At 41.7% G+C, this 18,882-nt stretch overlaps 1 protein-coding gene across 1 annotated transcript in view; it reads right to left on the bottom strand.

The window, feature by feature from the left end:
• Nucleotides 1-18,882, bottom strand: part of LOC109873288 (protein EURL homolog) — a 61,420-nt gene that overhangs the window by 39,818 nt on the left and 2,720 nt on the right. The window contains exon 2 of the mRNA XM_020464929.2: nt 13,205-13,338. Within this exon, the coding sequence (XP_020320518.1) occupies nt 13,205-13,331 (127 nt within the window). The 5' untranslated portion in view covers nt 13,332-13,338. The remainder of the gene's footprint in view (nt 1-13,204; nt 13,339-18,882) is intronic.

Raw genomic sequence — 18,882 nt, 5'->3', positions numbered from 1 at the left:
GTTTTGCTATGTTTTTGGGGAAGAACATTGTTTGCATCCATGAGCTAGCTAGCTTTATTTTATGACCAGCACTGTTGGTGCGTGAGAAAACTTTACCAGTATCATAGCACACGTATCGATGAATTGTTGTGGCATATGAAATACGAGTGATAGTGTAACCAATGTGTAATAATTACATTTACAAATTTTATGAACGCGTTAAATTGTGACGTGCAGTCATATTCAGGTCCTGATTGGTCAAATAGTGTTATTTGATGTGAATCTTTTTTGACAAGCAAGGACCCACGTGTCCTTTGGACACTGTTAACTAACCTCCAGATGAGCTTCAATGCCATACAACACTCCTTCTGTGGCCTCCAACTGCTCTTAAATGCAAGCTCTTCAACCGATCGCTGCCCATACCTGCCCGCCCACCCAGCATCACTACTCTGGGCGATTCTGACTTAGGTATTTGTAATTGTCCACATATTCTAGGTGTCGGGTTAGATCGTAAGCTCTCCTTCCACTCACATTAAGCATCTCCAATCCAAAATTACATCTAGAATCAGCTTCCTATTTCGCAACTAAGCATCCTTCACTCATGCTGCCAAACACACCCTCGTAAAACTGACTCTCCTACCGATCCTTGACTTCGGCGATGTCATTTACAAAATAGCCTCTACTCTACTCAGCAAATTGGATGCAGTCTATCACAGTGCCATCCGTTTTGTCACCAAAGCCCCATATACTACCCACCATGGCTGGCCCTCGCTTCATATTCATCGCCAAACCCACTGGCACCAGGTCATCTAAGTCTCTGCTAGGTAATGCCCAGTCTTATCTCAGCTCACCATAGCAGCACCCACCCGTAGCACATGCTCCAGTAGGTATATTTCACCGGTCACTCCCAAAGCAAATTCCTCCTTGGGCCGCCTTTCCTTCCAGTTCTCTGCTGCCAATGACTGGAACGAACTGCAAAAAAAAAAAGATGTAATTTTTTTTTTTAAATATTATTATTTATTTTTTATTTTTTAATCGCTGAGGCTGGAGACTCATATCTCCCTCAATAGTTTTAAGCACCAGCTGTCAGAGCAGCTCATAGATCACTGCACCTGTACATAGCCCATCTGTAATTAGCCCATCCAACTACCTCATCCCCATACTGTTATCCATTTTATTTATTTAGCTCCTTTGCACCCTAGTATCTCTACTTGCACATTTATCTTCTGCACATCTATCACTCCAGTGTTAAATTGCTATATTGTAATTATTTCACCACTATGGCCTATTTATTGCCTTACCTCTGTTATCCTACCTCATTTGCACACACTGTATATAGACTATGTTTGTTTATTCCATGTGTAACTCTGTTGTTTGTGTTGCACTGCTTTGCGTTATCTTGGCCAGGTCGCAGTTGTAAATGAGAACTTGTTCTCAACTGGCTTACCTGGTTAAATAAAAACATGTCGTTCCATAGAAAACCTGTTTGAGAATGAAACGACTGAACAAATTAACAAAACAGCACAGCAAGTAAGTGAAAGAAATGTTAAAATAAATAAAAACTTTGACTAGGCAAGTCAGTTAAGAACCAATTCTTATTTACCATGACGGCCTGCCCCGGCCAAACCTGGACTACACTGAGCCAATTGTGCACCACCCTATGTGACTCCCAATCACGGCCGTTTGTGATACAGCCTGGAATCTAACCAGGGTCTGTAGTGACGCTTCTAGCACTGAGATACATGCCTTAGACCGCTGCAGTTTATTCAGTAACCAGTTCACAATAACATTGTTCTCTCTTAAATATGTTGTATACATATGGTTGACATGTTCAATTAATAAATTATAATTATTAATAATGTAATGGATGTTTGTCTGTTTTAATTTTGGGACAGTTCAAGTTCAGTTTGGGACAGTTGAAATTGCACTTCTGGACAGTGAGGCAAAAAAGTTAGTCGCGACCCCTGGTCAGAGCACTGTCTGCTGATAAAATGCCCGTTTGTGAATTCCCATCTGAGTAGAGAAGTGCAACTGAAGCACAAAAGGGATGCTGTGGTGAATAACACTCAAGAGGTGCAAAAGCACAATTCAAAAAACAAATGTCCCCTAAACTCAAATATAAAAAGGCAAAACATCAGTTTGGCTTGGACAGAGACCACAAAACATAGGCTAGGCTAATAGCCAACCATAATTACTTTAAAAACAACCCTCTCTCTCCCACAGAGAAACATCAAACTTTAAAGCCTGTTTGGCCTTGAGGAGTATGTTGTGGTGTGGGGGTGTGAGTGAAGGACTGCAATAACAGTCACAATCCAATGTTTGCACTGTGGTGATACTCTGGGCCCTGCAGACACCAAAATCACCACACACAGCTGGTGTAGGAGGAAACAGGGAGAGGAAAGAAATAACCAGCTAATGCTGCAGTAGCGGTGTAAAAATAGCCACTACTATTACTGCTGTAGCTGCTGACAGCTAGAAGCACATGGACACACAAACACACTATACATCGGGTTAGAGCCACGTAGGGACGTTTTTTTCCCCATCGATAGCTAGGATACGGGCCGGGCATTATTTTCAAGAATGACTAAATTGATCAAAAACATTGAGGCAGAGCCACTTGCTTCTGCGCATCTCTGTACAGTTATATCTTACTAAGATCATAACATGGTGACCAGAACATTGTCGATGTTGAGAGATTGTTTCACATAAAAGAACAATGTTCTGTGATTTTTGTTGGAGTTTAGAGTGACGAAAAGTAGCTAGCTATAAATAGCTCACACAACTCAATGTTCAGCCCAAAGCGGAGCCTTTGCCTTGCTCAATAGAACATCGATCAAAATAATATTGCGATATGTAACTAGAAGGGCTCGTGCTTCAATTCCATGTCCGTGCAGGGCTCCAACACACATACACGTTCCTACTGTAAGTCCAAAAGACTAGCCTGGTGACGAAAGGCATGATGAGCATTGTACAAAAACAATGTCATCAGCAATTGGATCGTATAAAAGCAAATTAATTTTTTAACTTCCGCTTTAACCACGTGTTTTCTGGCTCTGGTCTAACCCATCGGTTTTTGGACCAGACGGCCTCGAATGTGTTCACATTCGTTGAAGGATCGTTGGGGAGGTACTCAGCTCCAGACTCATTCCAGAGATTAAACTAACGTCTGTGGACGTGGCGTAGTGTATGGCCGGAGCAAGGAGTCTGGGTAGCCAGGCAAAAAAATAAGACCTCCAAGACTGAACATAAGCAAGCACATTCAAACATGGTATAATTATGCAATAATACAAGGCCATTTTTGTCATGATAAAAATGTCAAAACACATGGACTCAAGTGTATTATTGCTTTCATACAACTTGTTACCAGCATTAAATAGCACAATTCGTTCCCAAACAATACATTTTTCAACAAAACATGATGCTACATTCACTAACACTTGTTGTCAGGTGCAATTTTACGCATTTACTGGTCATTAGTCCTATTCATATTGACTGCCATGTAAAGCAAAACTACCCAAGTGCTGGTTGAGTTGCAAGTTGCTATTGCAAACAAAAAAGTATGACAAACATAAATGGATACTATGGAGGCTGGGGCCAGGCAGGCTGCACAGTTCTCTCCCCCCATTCAAAACAACAGACTGCTACTGGTCCTACAGGACCTGCCCTGTTGTCTATGGACTTTGGACAATCAACAACAATAGAAAGTCACCCCCCCCCCCAAAAAAAAAAAAACATCAGCCTCTTTTTTAGTTGAGGTGATATGCCTGAATATCCACGCCTCATGTTAACCTTGGGCTACGTTTGGGAGAAGCTCTGAGTGTGGAGTTGAAAGTGGTTAGGGACACAGAAACAGCCTATATGCATGCCCCCCACAGCAACAGTGCACTGCTGCGCTATAGGCCTACACTCTGAACTAGCAAACAGTCAGAGAATGAAGGCCTGGATAACATCTCAGTCTTGAACTATTGAGTGTAGCCTAGTAGAGAAAATGTGTGTTGTGTGGCTCCTCTTAAATATTCAGAGCGCAGTGTGTCGCGTTGATGAATATTCAGCAATAGAGGCAGAGAGAGAGAGCAAAGAGGCAGAGAGAGAGAGCGAGAGACTTCTGCATGGTCGATTCTCCTCTGAGCAGTGTTGACAGAGAGCAGTTGAAGTCAGGCAGAATCAGATAAGCCGTGGGCATTAGCCTAGATGATCAGTGGGCATGTAACGTAGCCTGGCCACGGAGGGATTCGACTGTAAGCAGGGCCTGGAGATGCTTGGCTCCCTCCCATATATCACTATTACTAATAATGTCTCACACACACACACACACATGGGTTGACATTTAGCGCTCAAAGGCACTTGGCCATACGGCAAGAACAGTTCTTTGAAGTATTACTTCAAATCAAAATGTATTGGTCACCTACACGTTTAGCAGATGTTATTGCCTTAAGGTCAAAGGTACTTGGCCCAAAAATGCAAATGGTCCATTGCACACACAAATGGTTAACATTTCAAGTAGCATACCTTTCATTTTAATGTTGTTTGAATGCGTCAACATAGTTGACAATATTCTAACCCCCTTTCTTTACATTACTTGCATGTTAATTCTGTAAAGGCCTTTCCTTATTCAGCCAGAAATCTGTTGAAAAGGGTTCAAGTGTGTGTTATAGTTATAAGTATGAAACAAAGTAATGATCACAGATGTGAAACATATTAATGAAGATCTATTTAAAATGTTATGTAAACATCAACATAGTACGCTGTATCATATGAATAATTAACAACTGTTACAGCAGCCCAACTGTTTTATTCCCCATCAATAGCGAGGGGTATCGAAATTCAGCTCCTTAATGGCACTGACCAAATCTTCTACCAGACCGAAAGTAGTAAATGTCGATGCCAAGTTTCAGTTCCAACGGGTCATTGCTGTACAAAGTTATTAGATAAAGAAACATGATTGAAGGATTCACAGCGAGAATAAACTACTAAAGGACACTGCAGTAAGACACACACGCAAGTTCCTTTGACCTCATGGCCTGGTTTTTGCTCTGACAACTGTGGGACCTTATATAGACAGGTGTCTCTCTTTCCAAATCATGTCCAATCAATTGAATTTACCACAGGTGGACTCCAATCAAGTTGTAGAAACATCAAGGATGATCAATGGAAACAGGATGCACCTGAGCTCAATTTCAAGTAATCTGCTTTTATTTTTAATACATTTGAAAAAATGTCTAAAAACCAGTTTTTGCTTTGTCATTATGCGGTAGTGTGTAGATTGAGGGTTGATTTATTTTATTTTTAAATAAATTTTAGAGTAAGGCTGTAACATAACAAAATGTGGAAAAAGTCAAGGGATCCGAATGCTTTCCGAAAGCACTGTAAATGTCACCTGCCCATAAAGGCAGCCAACAAAGCACATCCCACCTGCCCGACTGTTCTGCTTACTTCATGGACAGTGGCCACACAGGCTGTATCACAATCTCTGCAACAATAGCCGAAATAGGCTAGGCTTATCTAGACACATAAAAGACACAGTGGAGCAACAAAGACAACGGTAACACAGACTGGGGCATCTGCCCATTCCACTCACAATCATGCTCTTTCTGGGAAACTCACAATAAATCCCTGCTGCAGTACAATAAACAACTCAGCCTGGAACAAACAGGATATATTATAATATATCATTCCTCAGTCAGGATATATTCCCTTAGTTCCAGGATTCAATAACTGCTCAATGCACAGCACATAAATCCTTGATGCATATGAATTTCCCTTCCTGTCAGAATTACATAGTACTATACCCAAAAAAGTATTCAGTGATGAATCATTGGGCTCCCAAATAGCACAGCGGTCTAAGGCACTGCATCTCAGTGCAAGAGGCATCACTGCAGACCCTTGTTCGAGTCTAGGCTGTATCACAACCACCCGTGATTGGGAGTCCCATAGGGTGGCGCATAATTGGCCAAGTGTAGTCCGGGTTTGGCCGGGGTAGGCTGTCATTGTAAATAAGAATTTGTTCTTAACTGGACTTGCCTAGGTAAAAAAAATATATATATATTTTTTTTTTATGTGCTCTGCTATTAGCTGCTTCAATAGGATGATTCTCCTTTCATGTGGAGATAAATGCACGACTCTCCCTCACAAGAGAGGGGCCCTTGTACAGTTGCTCTGTCTGTCCATGAGATGACAAACGCTGAGAGCCACACAGCACATCAAGTCCCCTCGGCGGTAGCGTTCTCTTTCATTCAAAATAGGCCAATCATTAACTAAAAATGGAAAAAGGCACTTCAAACACATTGCGGCACCTCGTATTGGAGTGGCAAAGCATGAGGAGGAGGCTGAGCAGCAGTCTGTCTACCGTGTTCTAATGAAAGGGTTGGGGGTGAATGAATGAATGGATGCTCAGCTCGCCTCTTATGGGCCCTTCAGACCCATTCTGTCCACTGCATGGGGAAATTACATGATGAAGACAAGGGCAGAGCTTGAATAGACACCAAAACATATCCTCTCAAAGGACACACATCATCAATCTGGATAACGTCAAGCTTCCATTAGGGCTTTCACCTAGAGACAGGGAGCAGATTCACTGGGACAGGTGTTGAGACAGGTGGTGGGAGGGAGGTGATTCAAGCCATTACACCCCCACCTGAACCTGCCGGGCCCACAGCTTACACACACAGAACACAAACCACACTGTGGTTAACTTGCCGTGCATACTTTTCTCCTATAAGCCAAAGCTGTTGGAAAATTATACTGGCAAGGCCTTATGCCCAGGGTTGAAAATTAACACCCACCACCTGCGGGTAGATTTAGTCACTTGTGGGTAAGCATGTCTATTTCAATCACAGACAAGCAAGTCCCCAAGTCACCACGGTAACAGTTTGTCCCTTAAAGGTGCAGCTGAAAATGTTTGTCTCACCTAATGATTGAGGATGGATCACTCCTAAAAACTGCTTTTAGTCATTTCGCATCATTAAAACATTCAAATCATTTTTCTCAGAGATTTATATGTGTGCTGCTACCGTCTCTTACGACCGAAAAGAGCTCCTGGACATCAGAACAGGGATTTACTCACCTTGAGCTGGACGAATCATTTTTATTGAATGAGTCGGAAGAGAGGGATTTACTCCAGACACACGAGGCCCTCATCCCAGTCATTCGCAGGAGAAAAAGACGGAGATATCGCGGAAGGAGATCATGGTGCCCTGTAAGGATACGGTGAGGAGTGGCTAATCTGCCTTTGCCATCGGTACTATTGGCCAACTTACAATTGCTGGATAATAAAGTGGAAGAACTAGAATCACGTATATCCTACCAACGGGACATTAAAACTGTAATATCTTGTTTCACAGAGTCGTGGCTGAATGGCGACATGAATAACATATAGCTGGCGGGTTACACACTGTATCAGCAGGATAGAACAGCAGCCTCTGGTAAGAAAAGGGGTGGCGGTCTATGTATATTTCTAAACAACAACTGGTGCAGAATATCGAAGGACGTCTCAAGGTTTTGCTCGCCAGAGGTAGAGTATTTAATGATAAGCTGTAGACCACACTATCTACCAAGAGAGTTCACATATATTCTTCGTACCTGCCTATTTAACACCAGAAACCGATGCTGGCACTAGGACCGCACTCAATGATCTGTATACGGCCAGAAGAAAACATGAAAACGCTCGTCCAGGAGGCAGCGCTCCTAGTGGCCGGGGACTTTAATACAGGCAAACCGTTTTACCTCATTTCTACCAGCATGTTAAATGTGCAACCAGAGGGAAAGAAATTTGACCACCTTTACTCCACAAAGACGAGTACAAAGCTCCCCCTCACCCTCCATTTGGCAAATCTGATCATAATTCTATCCTCCATAATTCTTATTGCTTACAAGCAAAAACTAAAGCAGGAAGCACCAGTGGCCAATTAAAAAAGTGGTCAGATGAAGCAGATGCTAAACTATAGGACTGTTTTGCTAGTAGACTGGAACATGTTCCGGGATTCATCTGATAGCATTGAGTACACCACATCAGTCACTAGCTTCATCCATAAGTGCATCGATGACGTCGTCCCCACAGTGACTGTACGTACATGCAGTACCCCAAACAGAAGCCATCGATTACAGGCAACATCTGCACTGAGCGAAAGGGTAGAGCTGCCGCTTTCAAGGAGGGGGACTAACCCAAACGCTTATAAGAAATCCCGCTATGCCCTCCGACGAACCATTAAAAACAGGCAAAGCGTCAACACAGGACTAAGATCGAATCGTACTACACCGGCTCCGACGCTCATCGGATGTGGCACGGCGTGCAAGCTATTACAGACTACAAAAGGGAAGCACAGCCGCGAGCCGCGAGCTGCCCAGTGACGAGCGAACAAGACAAGCTAGATTACTTCTATGCTCGCTTTGAGGCAAGTAACACTGAAACATGCATGAGAGCATCAGCCGTTCCGGACAACTGTGTGATCACGCTCTCCGTAGCAGATGTAAGTAAGCCCTTTAAAACAGGTCAACATTCACAAGGACGTCGGGCCAGACGGATTACCAGGACGTATGCTCAAAGCATGCGCTGACCAATAGGCAAGTGTCTACACTGACATTTTAAGGGCTTGTAAGCAAGCATTTTCACTGTAAGTTCTACCTGCACCTGTGGTATTCAGCGCATGTGACAAATACAATTTCATATGATACGAAGATGTAATGTGGTATATTGCTCAAATTAATTTAACATTCTGTGACTCATTCTGTGAGTCTTTTATCCAAAATATCAGAGAAAAAAAAAGTTGCTGCCAAATTCTCTAAAACAACGTTGAAGGCGGCTAAAAGTAGAGAAATGAACATCAATTCTCTGGCAACAGCTCTGGTGGACATTCCTGCAGAAGCATGTCAACTGTACGCTCCCTCCAAATTTGAGATAACTGTGGCATTGTGTTGTGTGACAAATCTGCACATTTAAGAGTAGACTTATTGTCCCCAGGACAAGGTGCATCTGTGTAATGATCATGCCATTTAATCAACTTCTTCATATGCCACACCTGTAAGGTAGATGGATTATCTTGGCAAAGAATAAATGCTCACTAACAGGGATGTAAACAAATGTGCACAACATTTTAGACAAAATCTTTATGCGTATGGAAATAAGTAATCTCGTGAAACATGGGACCAACACTTTACATGTTGCGTTTATATTTTTATTCAGTATAAATAGCCAAGAAACACGAGGACAAAATCTCACTTTAGTATACTTGAGAAAATTAGACCACAGTTAATGCCTGTACCTCTCATTGCATTTAAAACAAATCTTTCAGCACTTCACTTAGTGCTCACAGCCCCCCAGACAGGCAGTATTGCTGCGCAAGGTGAGATACGTTAACGTTATGATTTCTCTGTGCATTACCAGATATAAAACAAAATGGCATGAAAAACAGCATGTATTTTTCTATAAATCACAAATTGCACTGGTGCCCATACTGGAGTTATGAAACGCTTGCCATGAGTGTGACCAGCCAACGTGGCTGGTGAATTAGACATTCTTACAGGCTGACTACACCGCTCGCGTCACGTGCGCAAGTGTTGCAAAATAAATGTAGAAATCTATATTATTCAATTATTGCGCGAGCATCTACATTGCTAAAATAGAAGTCAGTTCAATTTGTGACACAGATCACGCTGCAAGTCTTGCCTCTCCCATCTCCTCATTGGTTTATAGAAGCAGGTACCCACATGTCATCTCCTCTTTGGTCATACCCACGTGGGTGACTGAAAGACGAACTAGGTCAGTGGGGGTAATGCACCAAACTTAGGAAAAGTTGCCAATCGCAAAATAAAGTCGAGAAGAAAAAGCCTAGAAGGAGGAGAGATGACTAGAAACGATTCGGTTGACCGTTTTGTGTGGATTAATCGTCGGAGTAGAGGACCTTGTGCATTTCAGGTAAAATAACTCAATATTTATATCTCAGGACAAATTAGCTAGCAACAGCAAGCTAGCTAAATAGGACAAATTAGCTAGCAAGTGCAAGCTAGCTAGCTAAATTGCCATAAATATTTAATGCTTTTCGACCTGTCCCCAAATTCACGTAATTGGTTCAGAGTTTGTTTTGATATTTTAACCTGCGTGTTGTGATCGCGTTTGGTGTGGGGGGACAAAATACATTAATGCACGAAGGCACACACGCGCAGCCGGTTTGGATCCCATGTTAGTGAGTGAACATTATCTATAATAAAGGCTTACATGGAGACAATCTGATCTCTGAAATTAAATGGATGGCCCTCCCTACACCGTCCCTGAATGCTTTACAAAAAAACTAAAAAAGAGGAGAGAACACAAATTGGACAGACTAGAACTTTAGATATGCAGGTTTAGAAACGGTTCATCCAGTAAGCATTACATGGCAACACAGGAATCTTTACAGGGCACAGGGCCAGAAGGTTGTGGGTTCACAGACCACCGTGAACAAGAGTAAGGGTGAAAAGATAACCTTTATAGTAAAAGCATTGCCAACATCTACCATAGTATTTGCAGGTCTGAGAAGAAAAAAAAACAGCCTTTTATAAACATTTCATGCAAGTCTACGTAATTCTACATAGAGATTTTTTTAATACCACACAAATGACCAAAATTACAGGCTAAGAATGGACATAGGTCTGTGTTCATCTTATCATATTTCTCCAATGCCAAATCAGTGTCTTGTTTGCAATGAAACTGTACCTGTTGAACAACAATTCAATCTGAGAAGTCATTAGGAATCTGAACATGGTACTTTCAAAAGTTTGGCCAACCTTTCCACCCCAGACAGAGTAGGCCTACCGACACAGAACAATGGAAGCTTTAATTGTTGGCTACTCTCTTCCGTGGCTAAACCAAACAAGGTCACAAGTGTTTTCTTAAAAGCTGTCTGGGTTTAAACATTTTCTATAGTACAGAAAGTGAATAGCTTAATCATTTGAGTGGACAGAATTAGATTACTACCCAAGAAAAGTCCATGTTTTTGTCTCCTCGTCTATTGAAGGTTGTAGCTCAGCCTCAGAATGTCAAAGACACTAAACAATGATATTATTATATGCATCGGTGTCACGTCTTTGACAGGTATTTTACAGCTTGCTTCTAGCATAAAGCATAACAGAGCAAAGCACTGCTATAGATCACTACATCAAATCAGATCCAGTGGCCTGGTTACAGTAGACTTTTTTTTTTAAATTATTTTAAAAAAAGGTCTTGAAAATGTATGGCAAGACTTGAAAATGGCTGTCTAGCAATGATCAACAACCAACTTGATAGAGCTTTTAGAATTAAAAAAAAGAAACATGTGCAAAAAGAGGCTTACCCAGAAAGATACACAGCTGTTATAGCTGCCAAAAGGTCATTCTAACATTTACTGAAATCAGGTTGTGAATACTGACGTAAATGAGATCTGCATTTAATTTAATACATTTGCTAATATTCCCAAAAACATGTTTTCACTTTGTCAGTATGGAGTATTGTGTGTAGATGAGTAAGGGGGGAAAAAAAGCAATTTAATCCATTTGGAATTCAGGTGGTAACACAACTAAATGTGGAATAAGCCAAGGGGTATGAATACTTTCCGAAGGCTCTGTATATCCTAGCAATTAACCAAATCTAAAACACTGACTATTTAAATCAATTACATGACCCTCCCCTGGACTCCCCTGGACTAGGTAACCATTACGTACATTTCGATACACCCCTTACCCGCAAATGCCAAAATAAACCCGTATATGGAAGGTGGCGGGTAATAAATAAGCCATATCACTCGGCCTTTTGCGGCAGGGTAGGCACTTTGTTGATTCTTGATGTTCTGTTGTAGAACTGTTTACAGCGCATTTGGAAAGTATTCAGAACCCTTCGCTTTCCACATTGTTACGTTACAATCTTATTCTAAAATGGATTAAAAATTAATGACAACGCGAAAACAGTTCCGAAAATGTTGCTGATTTACTCAAAATAAAGAACTTAAATACCTTATTTACATGTTATTGCAAAAACCAAGCCATGAGGTCGAAGGAATTGTCCGTAGAGCTCTGAGACAGGATTGTGTCTAGGCACAGATCTGGGGAAGGGTACCAACACAAGTTTGCAGCATTGAAGGTCCCCAAGAACACAGTGGCTTCCATCATCCTTAAATGGAATAAGTTTGGAACCTCCAAGACTCTTCCTAGAGCTGGCTGCCCAGCCAAACTGAGAAATCGGGAGATAAGGGCCTTGGTCAGGGAGGTGACCAAGAACCCGATGGTCACTGACAGAGCTCTAGAGTTCCTCTGTGGAGACGGGAGAACCTTCCAGAAGGAAAACCATCTCTGTCAGAGATGACAGAGCTTGAGAAGATCAGCAGAGAAGAACGGGAAAAACTCCCCAAATACAGGTGTGCCAAGCTTATAGAGTCATACCCAAGAAGACTCGAGGCTGTAATCGCTGCCAAAAGTGCTCCAACAAAGTACTGAGTAAAGGGTCTGAATACTTAAGTAAATGTGATTTCAGGTTATTATTTTTAATCAATTAGCAAAAGTGTCTAGAAACCAGTTTTTGCTTTGTCATTATGGGGTATTGTGTGTTGATTTGACTATTTATTGTTGACTATTTATTCCATTTTAGAATAAGGCTGTAACTTTGTAAAGAGTCAAGGGGTCTGAATACTTTCCGAATGCACTGTATCCATTTCTACTATTGTATCTAAAATATTCATTTGAACATGCATTGGTTAAAAGACCAGTCACAAATTAAATTAAGCAATATACCCCATTACTTCTTACTAGTAATACATTTATTGTTTTAGAAAAACCGAAAGCATGGTCATCCGTTTATTGGTTTTATTTTTGTTGTGCAATTATGGGAAAACTATTCAATTTTATCAATAAAATAAACATGTTTTAATAATACCTGAAACAATACTTTTAAGACAGGAGAAACATAAAAGGTCATATTTTGCAATCTTCCAAAAATAAATGCGACCTCTGACGAGAGACCCTTCCATCTTGCGTTATGACACACTACACCTGTCCGACCAGTAGCGGAGCAAGACCATGTTTAAAGGACGTATGACCAACGGAATTCAATTCATTTTCGAACAAGGCGTTACTGTGCTGTTGTGTGCTATGGTGCCACTGACTACATTTTTTATCAACACCAGTACTGTTCTAGGCCACTGTTCTTCCCAGGCATCAGATGGCCAATAAGAGTTGAATGAAAAATGTGATAGCTGATATCCTCCCCCCTACTTCACTCTCTCACCTTCGATGCTGAGTTCAAAGCAGACGTGGCAGAAGGACATGGTCCCCGTGTCGGTCTCTAGCTTGCAGACACTGCAGATGTTGTCGTCGTTTAGGTCGATGTTGACAAACTGCTCCTCTTTGTCCATACTATCTCTGAGAGGGAGAAACACAAAACACAGAGATAAGAGGACATGAAAGGAAATGAGACTAGCACAACTTCCATTGACCTCTAAGAGTTCTCCCTCATTCTTGAACAGAGAAACTCTTTCAAATGTACATCTTGGCTTGTACTAGTCAGACGGAACGGGAAACTTTCTGATGTAAATTGCTCATCATGAATGGGACTGTCATTACCATACTGAGAGGTACAGTTTGTTCAAGGCAGTGCACTCAAAGCATGTCTGATGAAATATCAAACAGCGCAGAAGATAGAGATCACCCTTTTTGAGAAAGGAGAGGGATGACCTGATTTGTAAAACGATGGAACACCTTTTAAAAAGCTTATGAAAAAGCCATCTCACAGAGAACAGAAACTGTGTGTCTGGTGACCCATGTTTACTCTCTGTAAATTAGGGCGGCAGGGTAGCCTAGTGGTTAGAGCGTTGGACTAGTAACCGGAAGGTTGCAAGTTCAAACCCCCGAGCTGACAAGGTACAAATCTGTCGTTCTGCCCCTGAACAGGCAGTTAACCCACTGTTCCTAGGCAGTCATTGAAAATAAGAATTTGTTCTCAACTGACTTGCCTAGTAAAATAAAAGGTAAAAAAATAAAAATATATATATTTTTTTAATTAACTTACCCCGGGTTACATACAGTGGGGAGAACAAGTATTTGATAACCTGAAAAATTGGCAGTGTTTCCTACTTACAAAGCATGTAGAGGTCTGTCATTTTTATCATAGGTACAGAATCATAGGTACAGGATCTAAAACAAAAATCCAGAAGATCACATTGTATGATATTTAAGTAATTAATTAGCATTTTATTGCATGACATAAGTATTTGATACATCAGAAAAGCAGAACTTAATATTTGGTACAGAAACCTGTTTGCAATTACAGAGATAATACATTTCCTTTAGTTCTTGAGCAGGTTTGCACACACTGCAGCAGGGGTTTTGGCCCACTCCTCCATACAGACCTTGTCCAGATCCTTCAGGTTTTGGGACTATCAGCTCCCTCCAAAGATTTTCAATTGGGTTCAGGTCTGGTGACTGGCTAGGCCACTCCAGGACCTTGAGATGCTTCTTACGGAGCCACTCCTTAGTTGCCCTGCCTGTGTGTTTCGGGTCGTTGTCATGCTGGAAGACCCAGCCACGACCCATCTTCAAAGGAGGTTGTTGGCCAAGATCTCGCGATACATGGCCCCATCCGTCCTCCCCTCAATACGGTGCAGTCGTCCTGTCCCCTTTGCAGAAAAGCATCCCCAAAGAATGATGTTTCCACCTCCATGCTTCACGGTTGGGATGGTGTTCTTGGGGTTGTACCTACCCTTCTTCCTCCAAACACGGCGAGTGGAGTTTAGACCAAAAAGCTCTATTTTTGTCTCATCAGACCACATGACCTTCTCCCATTCCTCCTCTGGATCATCCAGATGGTCATTGGCAAACTTCAGACGGGCCTGGACATGCGCTGGCTTGAGCAGGGGGACCTTGCGTGCGCTGCAGGATTTTAATCCATGACGGCGTAGTGTGTTACTAATGGTTCTTTGAGACTGTGGTCCCAGCTCTCTTCAGGTCATTGACCAGGTCCTGCCGTGTAGTTCTGGGCTGATCCCTCACCTTCCTCATGATCATTGATGCCCCACGAGGTGAGATCTTGCATGGAGCCCCAGACCAAGGGTAATTTACCGTCATCTTGAACTTATTCCATTTTCTAATAATTGCGCCAACTGTTGTTGCCTTCTTCTGCTTGCCTATTGTCCTGTAGCCCATCCCAGCCTTGTGCAGGTCTACAATTCTACCCTCCATGTCCTTACACTGCTCCCTGGTCTTGGCCATTGTGGAGAGGTTGGAGTCTGTCTGATTGAGTGTGTGGACAGGTGTCTTTTATACAGGTAACGAGTTCAAACAGGTGCAGTTAATACAGGTAATGAGTGGAGAACAGGAGGGCTTCTTAAAGACAAACTAACAGGTCTGTGAGAGCCGGAATTCTTACTGGTTGGTAGGTGATCAAATACTTGTCATGCAATAAAATGTCAATTAATTACTTTTAAAAAATCATACAATGTGATTTTCTGGATTTTTGTTTTAGATTCCATCTCTCACAGTTGAAGTGTACCGATGATAAAAAATTACAGACCTCTACAAGCTTTGTAAGTGGGAAAACCTGCAAAATCAGCAGTGTATCAAATACTTGTTCTCCCCACTGTAGGTGACCATTTTGGAATTTGACAACCAAGCAGGTAATTTCATTACAACTTGAAAATAATTGTCTCTCTCCCCCAGGACCCTTTTCTTCCTTGCGTTTATCTAAAGAATTACATAACTAAACTGCACAATGAGATTAAAATGAATGAGTAGGTGCACATGTTCAAGGATCCCATTCTTTTATACCGTTGTTAAATATAGCCTATAGTGACATTTGAAAACAACTCCCAGTAAAAGCACAAATAAAAATAAAATATGTGCAATATGACAAACCAAGTGGAAAGGCAACCTTTTTTTATTTTTTTTATCCAAGGCCCCTGTCCCTGCAGGAGGCCTTTTGGTATGCCTTCATTGTAAATGAGAATTTGTTCTTAACTGACTTGCCTAGTTAAAACAAGACAGGAGAGCATAAAGCTAGATAGCTAATGTTGTCAAAATACTTTAGGTACTTAATTTAAAAAAACATTGTTTACGAAGAATGTGACAGATAACAGGTTTAGACTAACAATGAAATGCTTACTTATGGGCCCTTCACAACATTGCAGAGAAAGAAAATAAATAATAAAAGTAATAATGAATACACTCACCAAATCAGGAGTTTCGCAGAACAACTATCGTCATTACTGCTGTTACGATATGTACTTAAAATAAAATTACATTGTTTTGACCAAATCCAATAAAATCTGTCATCTAGCAGCAGTACAGTCTCCCGAAAGAGAGATCGTATATTCAGTTAGACCCTTTAAGTACATACCATGTGTAGCAGCAGTACAGTCTCCCGAAAGAGAGATCGTATTTTCAGTTAGACCCTTTAAGTACATACCATGTGTAGCAGCAGTACAGTCTCCCGAAAGAGAGATCGTATTTTCAGTTAGACCCTTTAAGTACATACCATGTGTAGCAGCAGTACAGTCTCCCGAAAGAGAGATCGTATTTTCAGTTAGACCCTTTAAGTACATACCATGTGTAGCAGCAGTACAGTCTCCCGAAAGAGAGATCGTATTTTCAGTTAGACCCTTTAAGTACATACCATGTGTAGCAGCAGTACAGTCTCCCGAAAGAGAGATCGTATTTTCAGTTAGACCCTTTAAGTACATACCATGTGTAGCAGCAGTACAGTCTCCCGAAAGAGAGATCGTATTTTCAGTTAGACCCTTTAAGTACATACCATGTGTAGCAGCAGTACAGTCTCCCGAAAGAGAGATCGTATTTTCAGTTAGACCCTTTAAGTACATACCATGTGTAGCAGCAGTACAGTCTCCCGAAAGAGAGATCGTATTTTCAGTTAGACCCTTTAAGTACATACCATGTGTAGCAGCAGTACAGTCTCCCGAAAGAGAGATCGTATTTTCAGTTAGACCCTTTAAGTACATACCATGTGTAGCAGCAGTACAGTCTCCCGAAAGAGAGATCGTATTTTCAGTTAGACCCTTTAAGTACATACCATGTGTAGCAGCAGTACAGTCTCCCGAAAGAGAGATCGTATTTTCAGTTAGACCCTTTAAGTACATACCATGTGTAGCAGCAGTACAGTCTCCCGAAAGAGAGATCGTATTTTCAGTTAGACCCTTTAAGTACATACCATGTGTAGCAGCAGTACAGTCTCCCGAAAGAGAGATCGTATTTTCAGTTAGACCCTTTAAGTACATACCATGTGTAGCAGCAGTACAGTCTCCCGAAAGAGAGATCGTATTTTCAGTTAGACCCTTTAAGTACATACCATGTGTAGCAGCAGTACAGTCTCCCGAAAGAGAGATCGTATTTTCAGTTAGACCCTTTAAGTACATACCATGTGTAGCAGCAGTACAGTCTCCCGAAAGAGAGATCGTATTTTCAGTTAGACCCTTTAAGTACATACCATGTGTAGCAGCAGTACAGTCTCCCGAAAGAGAGATCGTATTTTCAGTTAGACCCTTTAAGTACATACCATGTGTAGCAGCAGTAATGACAAAAAATAACTCAATTAGGCTACATATGCAGATATTCCAGTAACAGCACATTAAGTGTTTTAGACAGAATACTGCAATACTTAGATCTGCTTGACTGGCTGGCAGAGTGTGTACCCATGGGAGAGAATGAGAGATTTGGCAAGTGAGGTTTTTGTATGCATGTGTCAGAGAGAGTAAGAGAGATATGAAAGAGACCTAGGCTAGATGTTAGGGCATTGTGTTACCAGGTCACCTGCTCCTAATTGACTAGTTAAAATGGGATACATTGTTTGATTGTTAATAATTGTTCAGTCAACTATACTGAAGAAAAATATAAAGGCAACATGTAAAAGTGTTGGTCCCATGTTTCATGATCTGAAATAAAAATGTCTGGGATATTTTTTTCATATGTACAAAAATAGTATTTCTAAAACAAAAACAAAAACAACATTGGCACACAAATTAGGTTACATCCCTGTTAGTGAGCATTTCTCTTTCACCAAGACAATCCATCCACCTGACAGGTGTGGCATATCAAGAAGCTGATTAAAGAGCATGATCATAACAGATGCACCCTGTGCTGGGGACAATAAAAGGCCACTCTAAAAATGTGCAGTTGTCACACAACACAATGCCACAGATGTCTCAAGTGGAGGGAGCATGCAATTGGAATGTCCACCAGAGCTGTTGCCAGAGAAATTAATGTTCATTTCTCGACCAACGTTGTTTTAAAGAATTTGGCAGTACATCAAACCGGCCTCGCAACCGCATACCACGTGTAACCACGCCAGCCCAGGACCTCCACATCCGGCTTCTCCACCTGCGGGACTGTCTGAGACAAGCCACCGGGTGATGAAACGGTGGGTTTACACAACAATAATTTCTGCACACTGTCAGAAACGGTCTCAGGAAAGCTCATCTGCGTGCTCGTCGTCCTCACCAGGGTCTTGATTTGACTGCAGTTCGGCTTCGTAATGGACCGCAGTGGGCAAATGCTCACCTTTGATGGCCACTGGCATGCTGGAGATGTGTGCTCTTCACGGATTAATCCCGGTTTCAAGTGTACCGGGCAAATGCTGTGTATGGCGTTGTGTTGGCGAGCGGTTTGCTGATGTCAATGTTGTGAACAGAGTGTCCCATGATGGCGGTGGGGTTATAGTATGGTCAGGCATAAGCGACAAACTGCATTTTATCGATGGCAATTTCAATGCAGAGATACCGTGACGAGATCCGGAGGCCAATTGTCATGCCATTCATCCACCACCATCACCTCATGTTTCAGCATGATAATGTCGCAAGGATCTGTACACAATACCAAGAAGCTGAAAATGTCCCAGTTCTTCCATGGCCTACATACTCAGACATCACCCATTGAACATGTTTGGGATTCCCCACCAATATC

The sequence above is a fragment of the Oncorhynchus kisutch genome, linkage group LG28 (genome assembly GCF_002021735.2).
Source record: "Oncorhynchus kisutch isolate 150728-3 linkage group LG28, Okis_V2, whole genome shotgun sequence".
In the NCBI taxonomy this organism is placed as follows: domain Eukaryota; kingdom Metazoa; phylum Chordata; class Actinopteri; order Salmoniformes; family Salmonidae; genus Oncorhynchus; species Oncorhynchus kisutch.
Note: the sequence above shows the minus strand (reverse complement) of the source record. Positions and strands in the feature narration are given on the sequence as shown.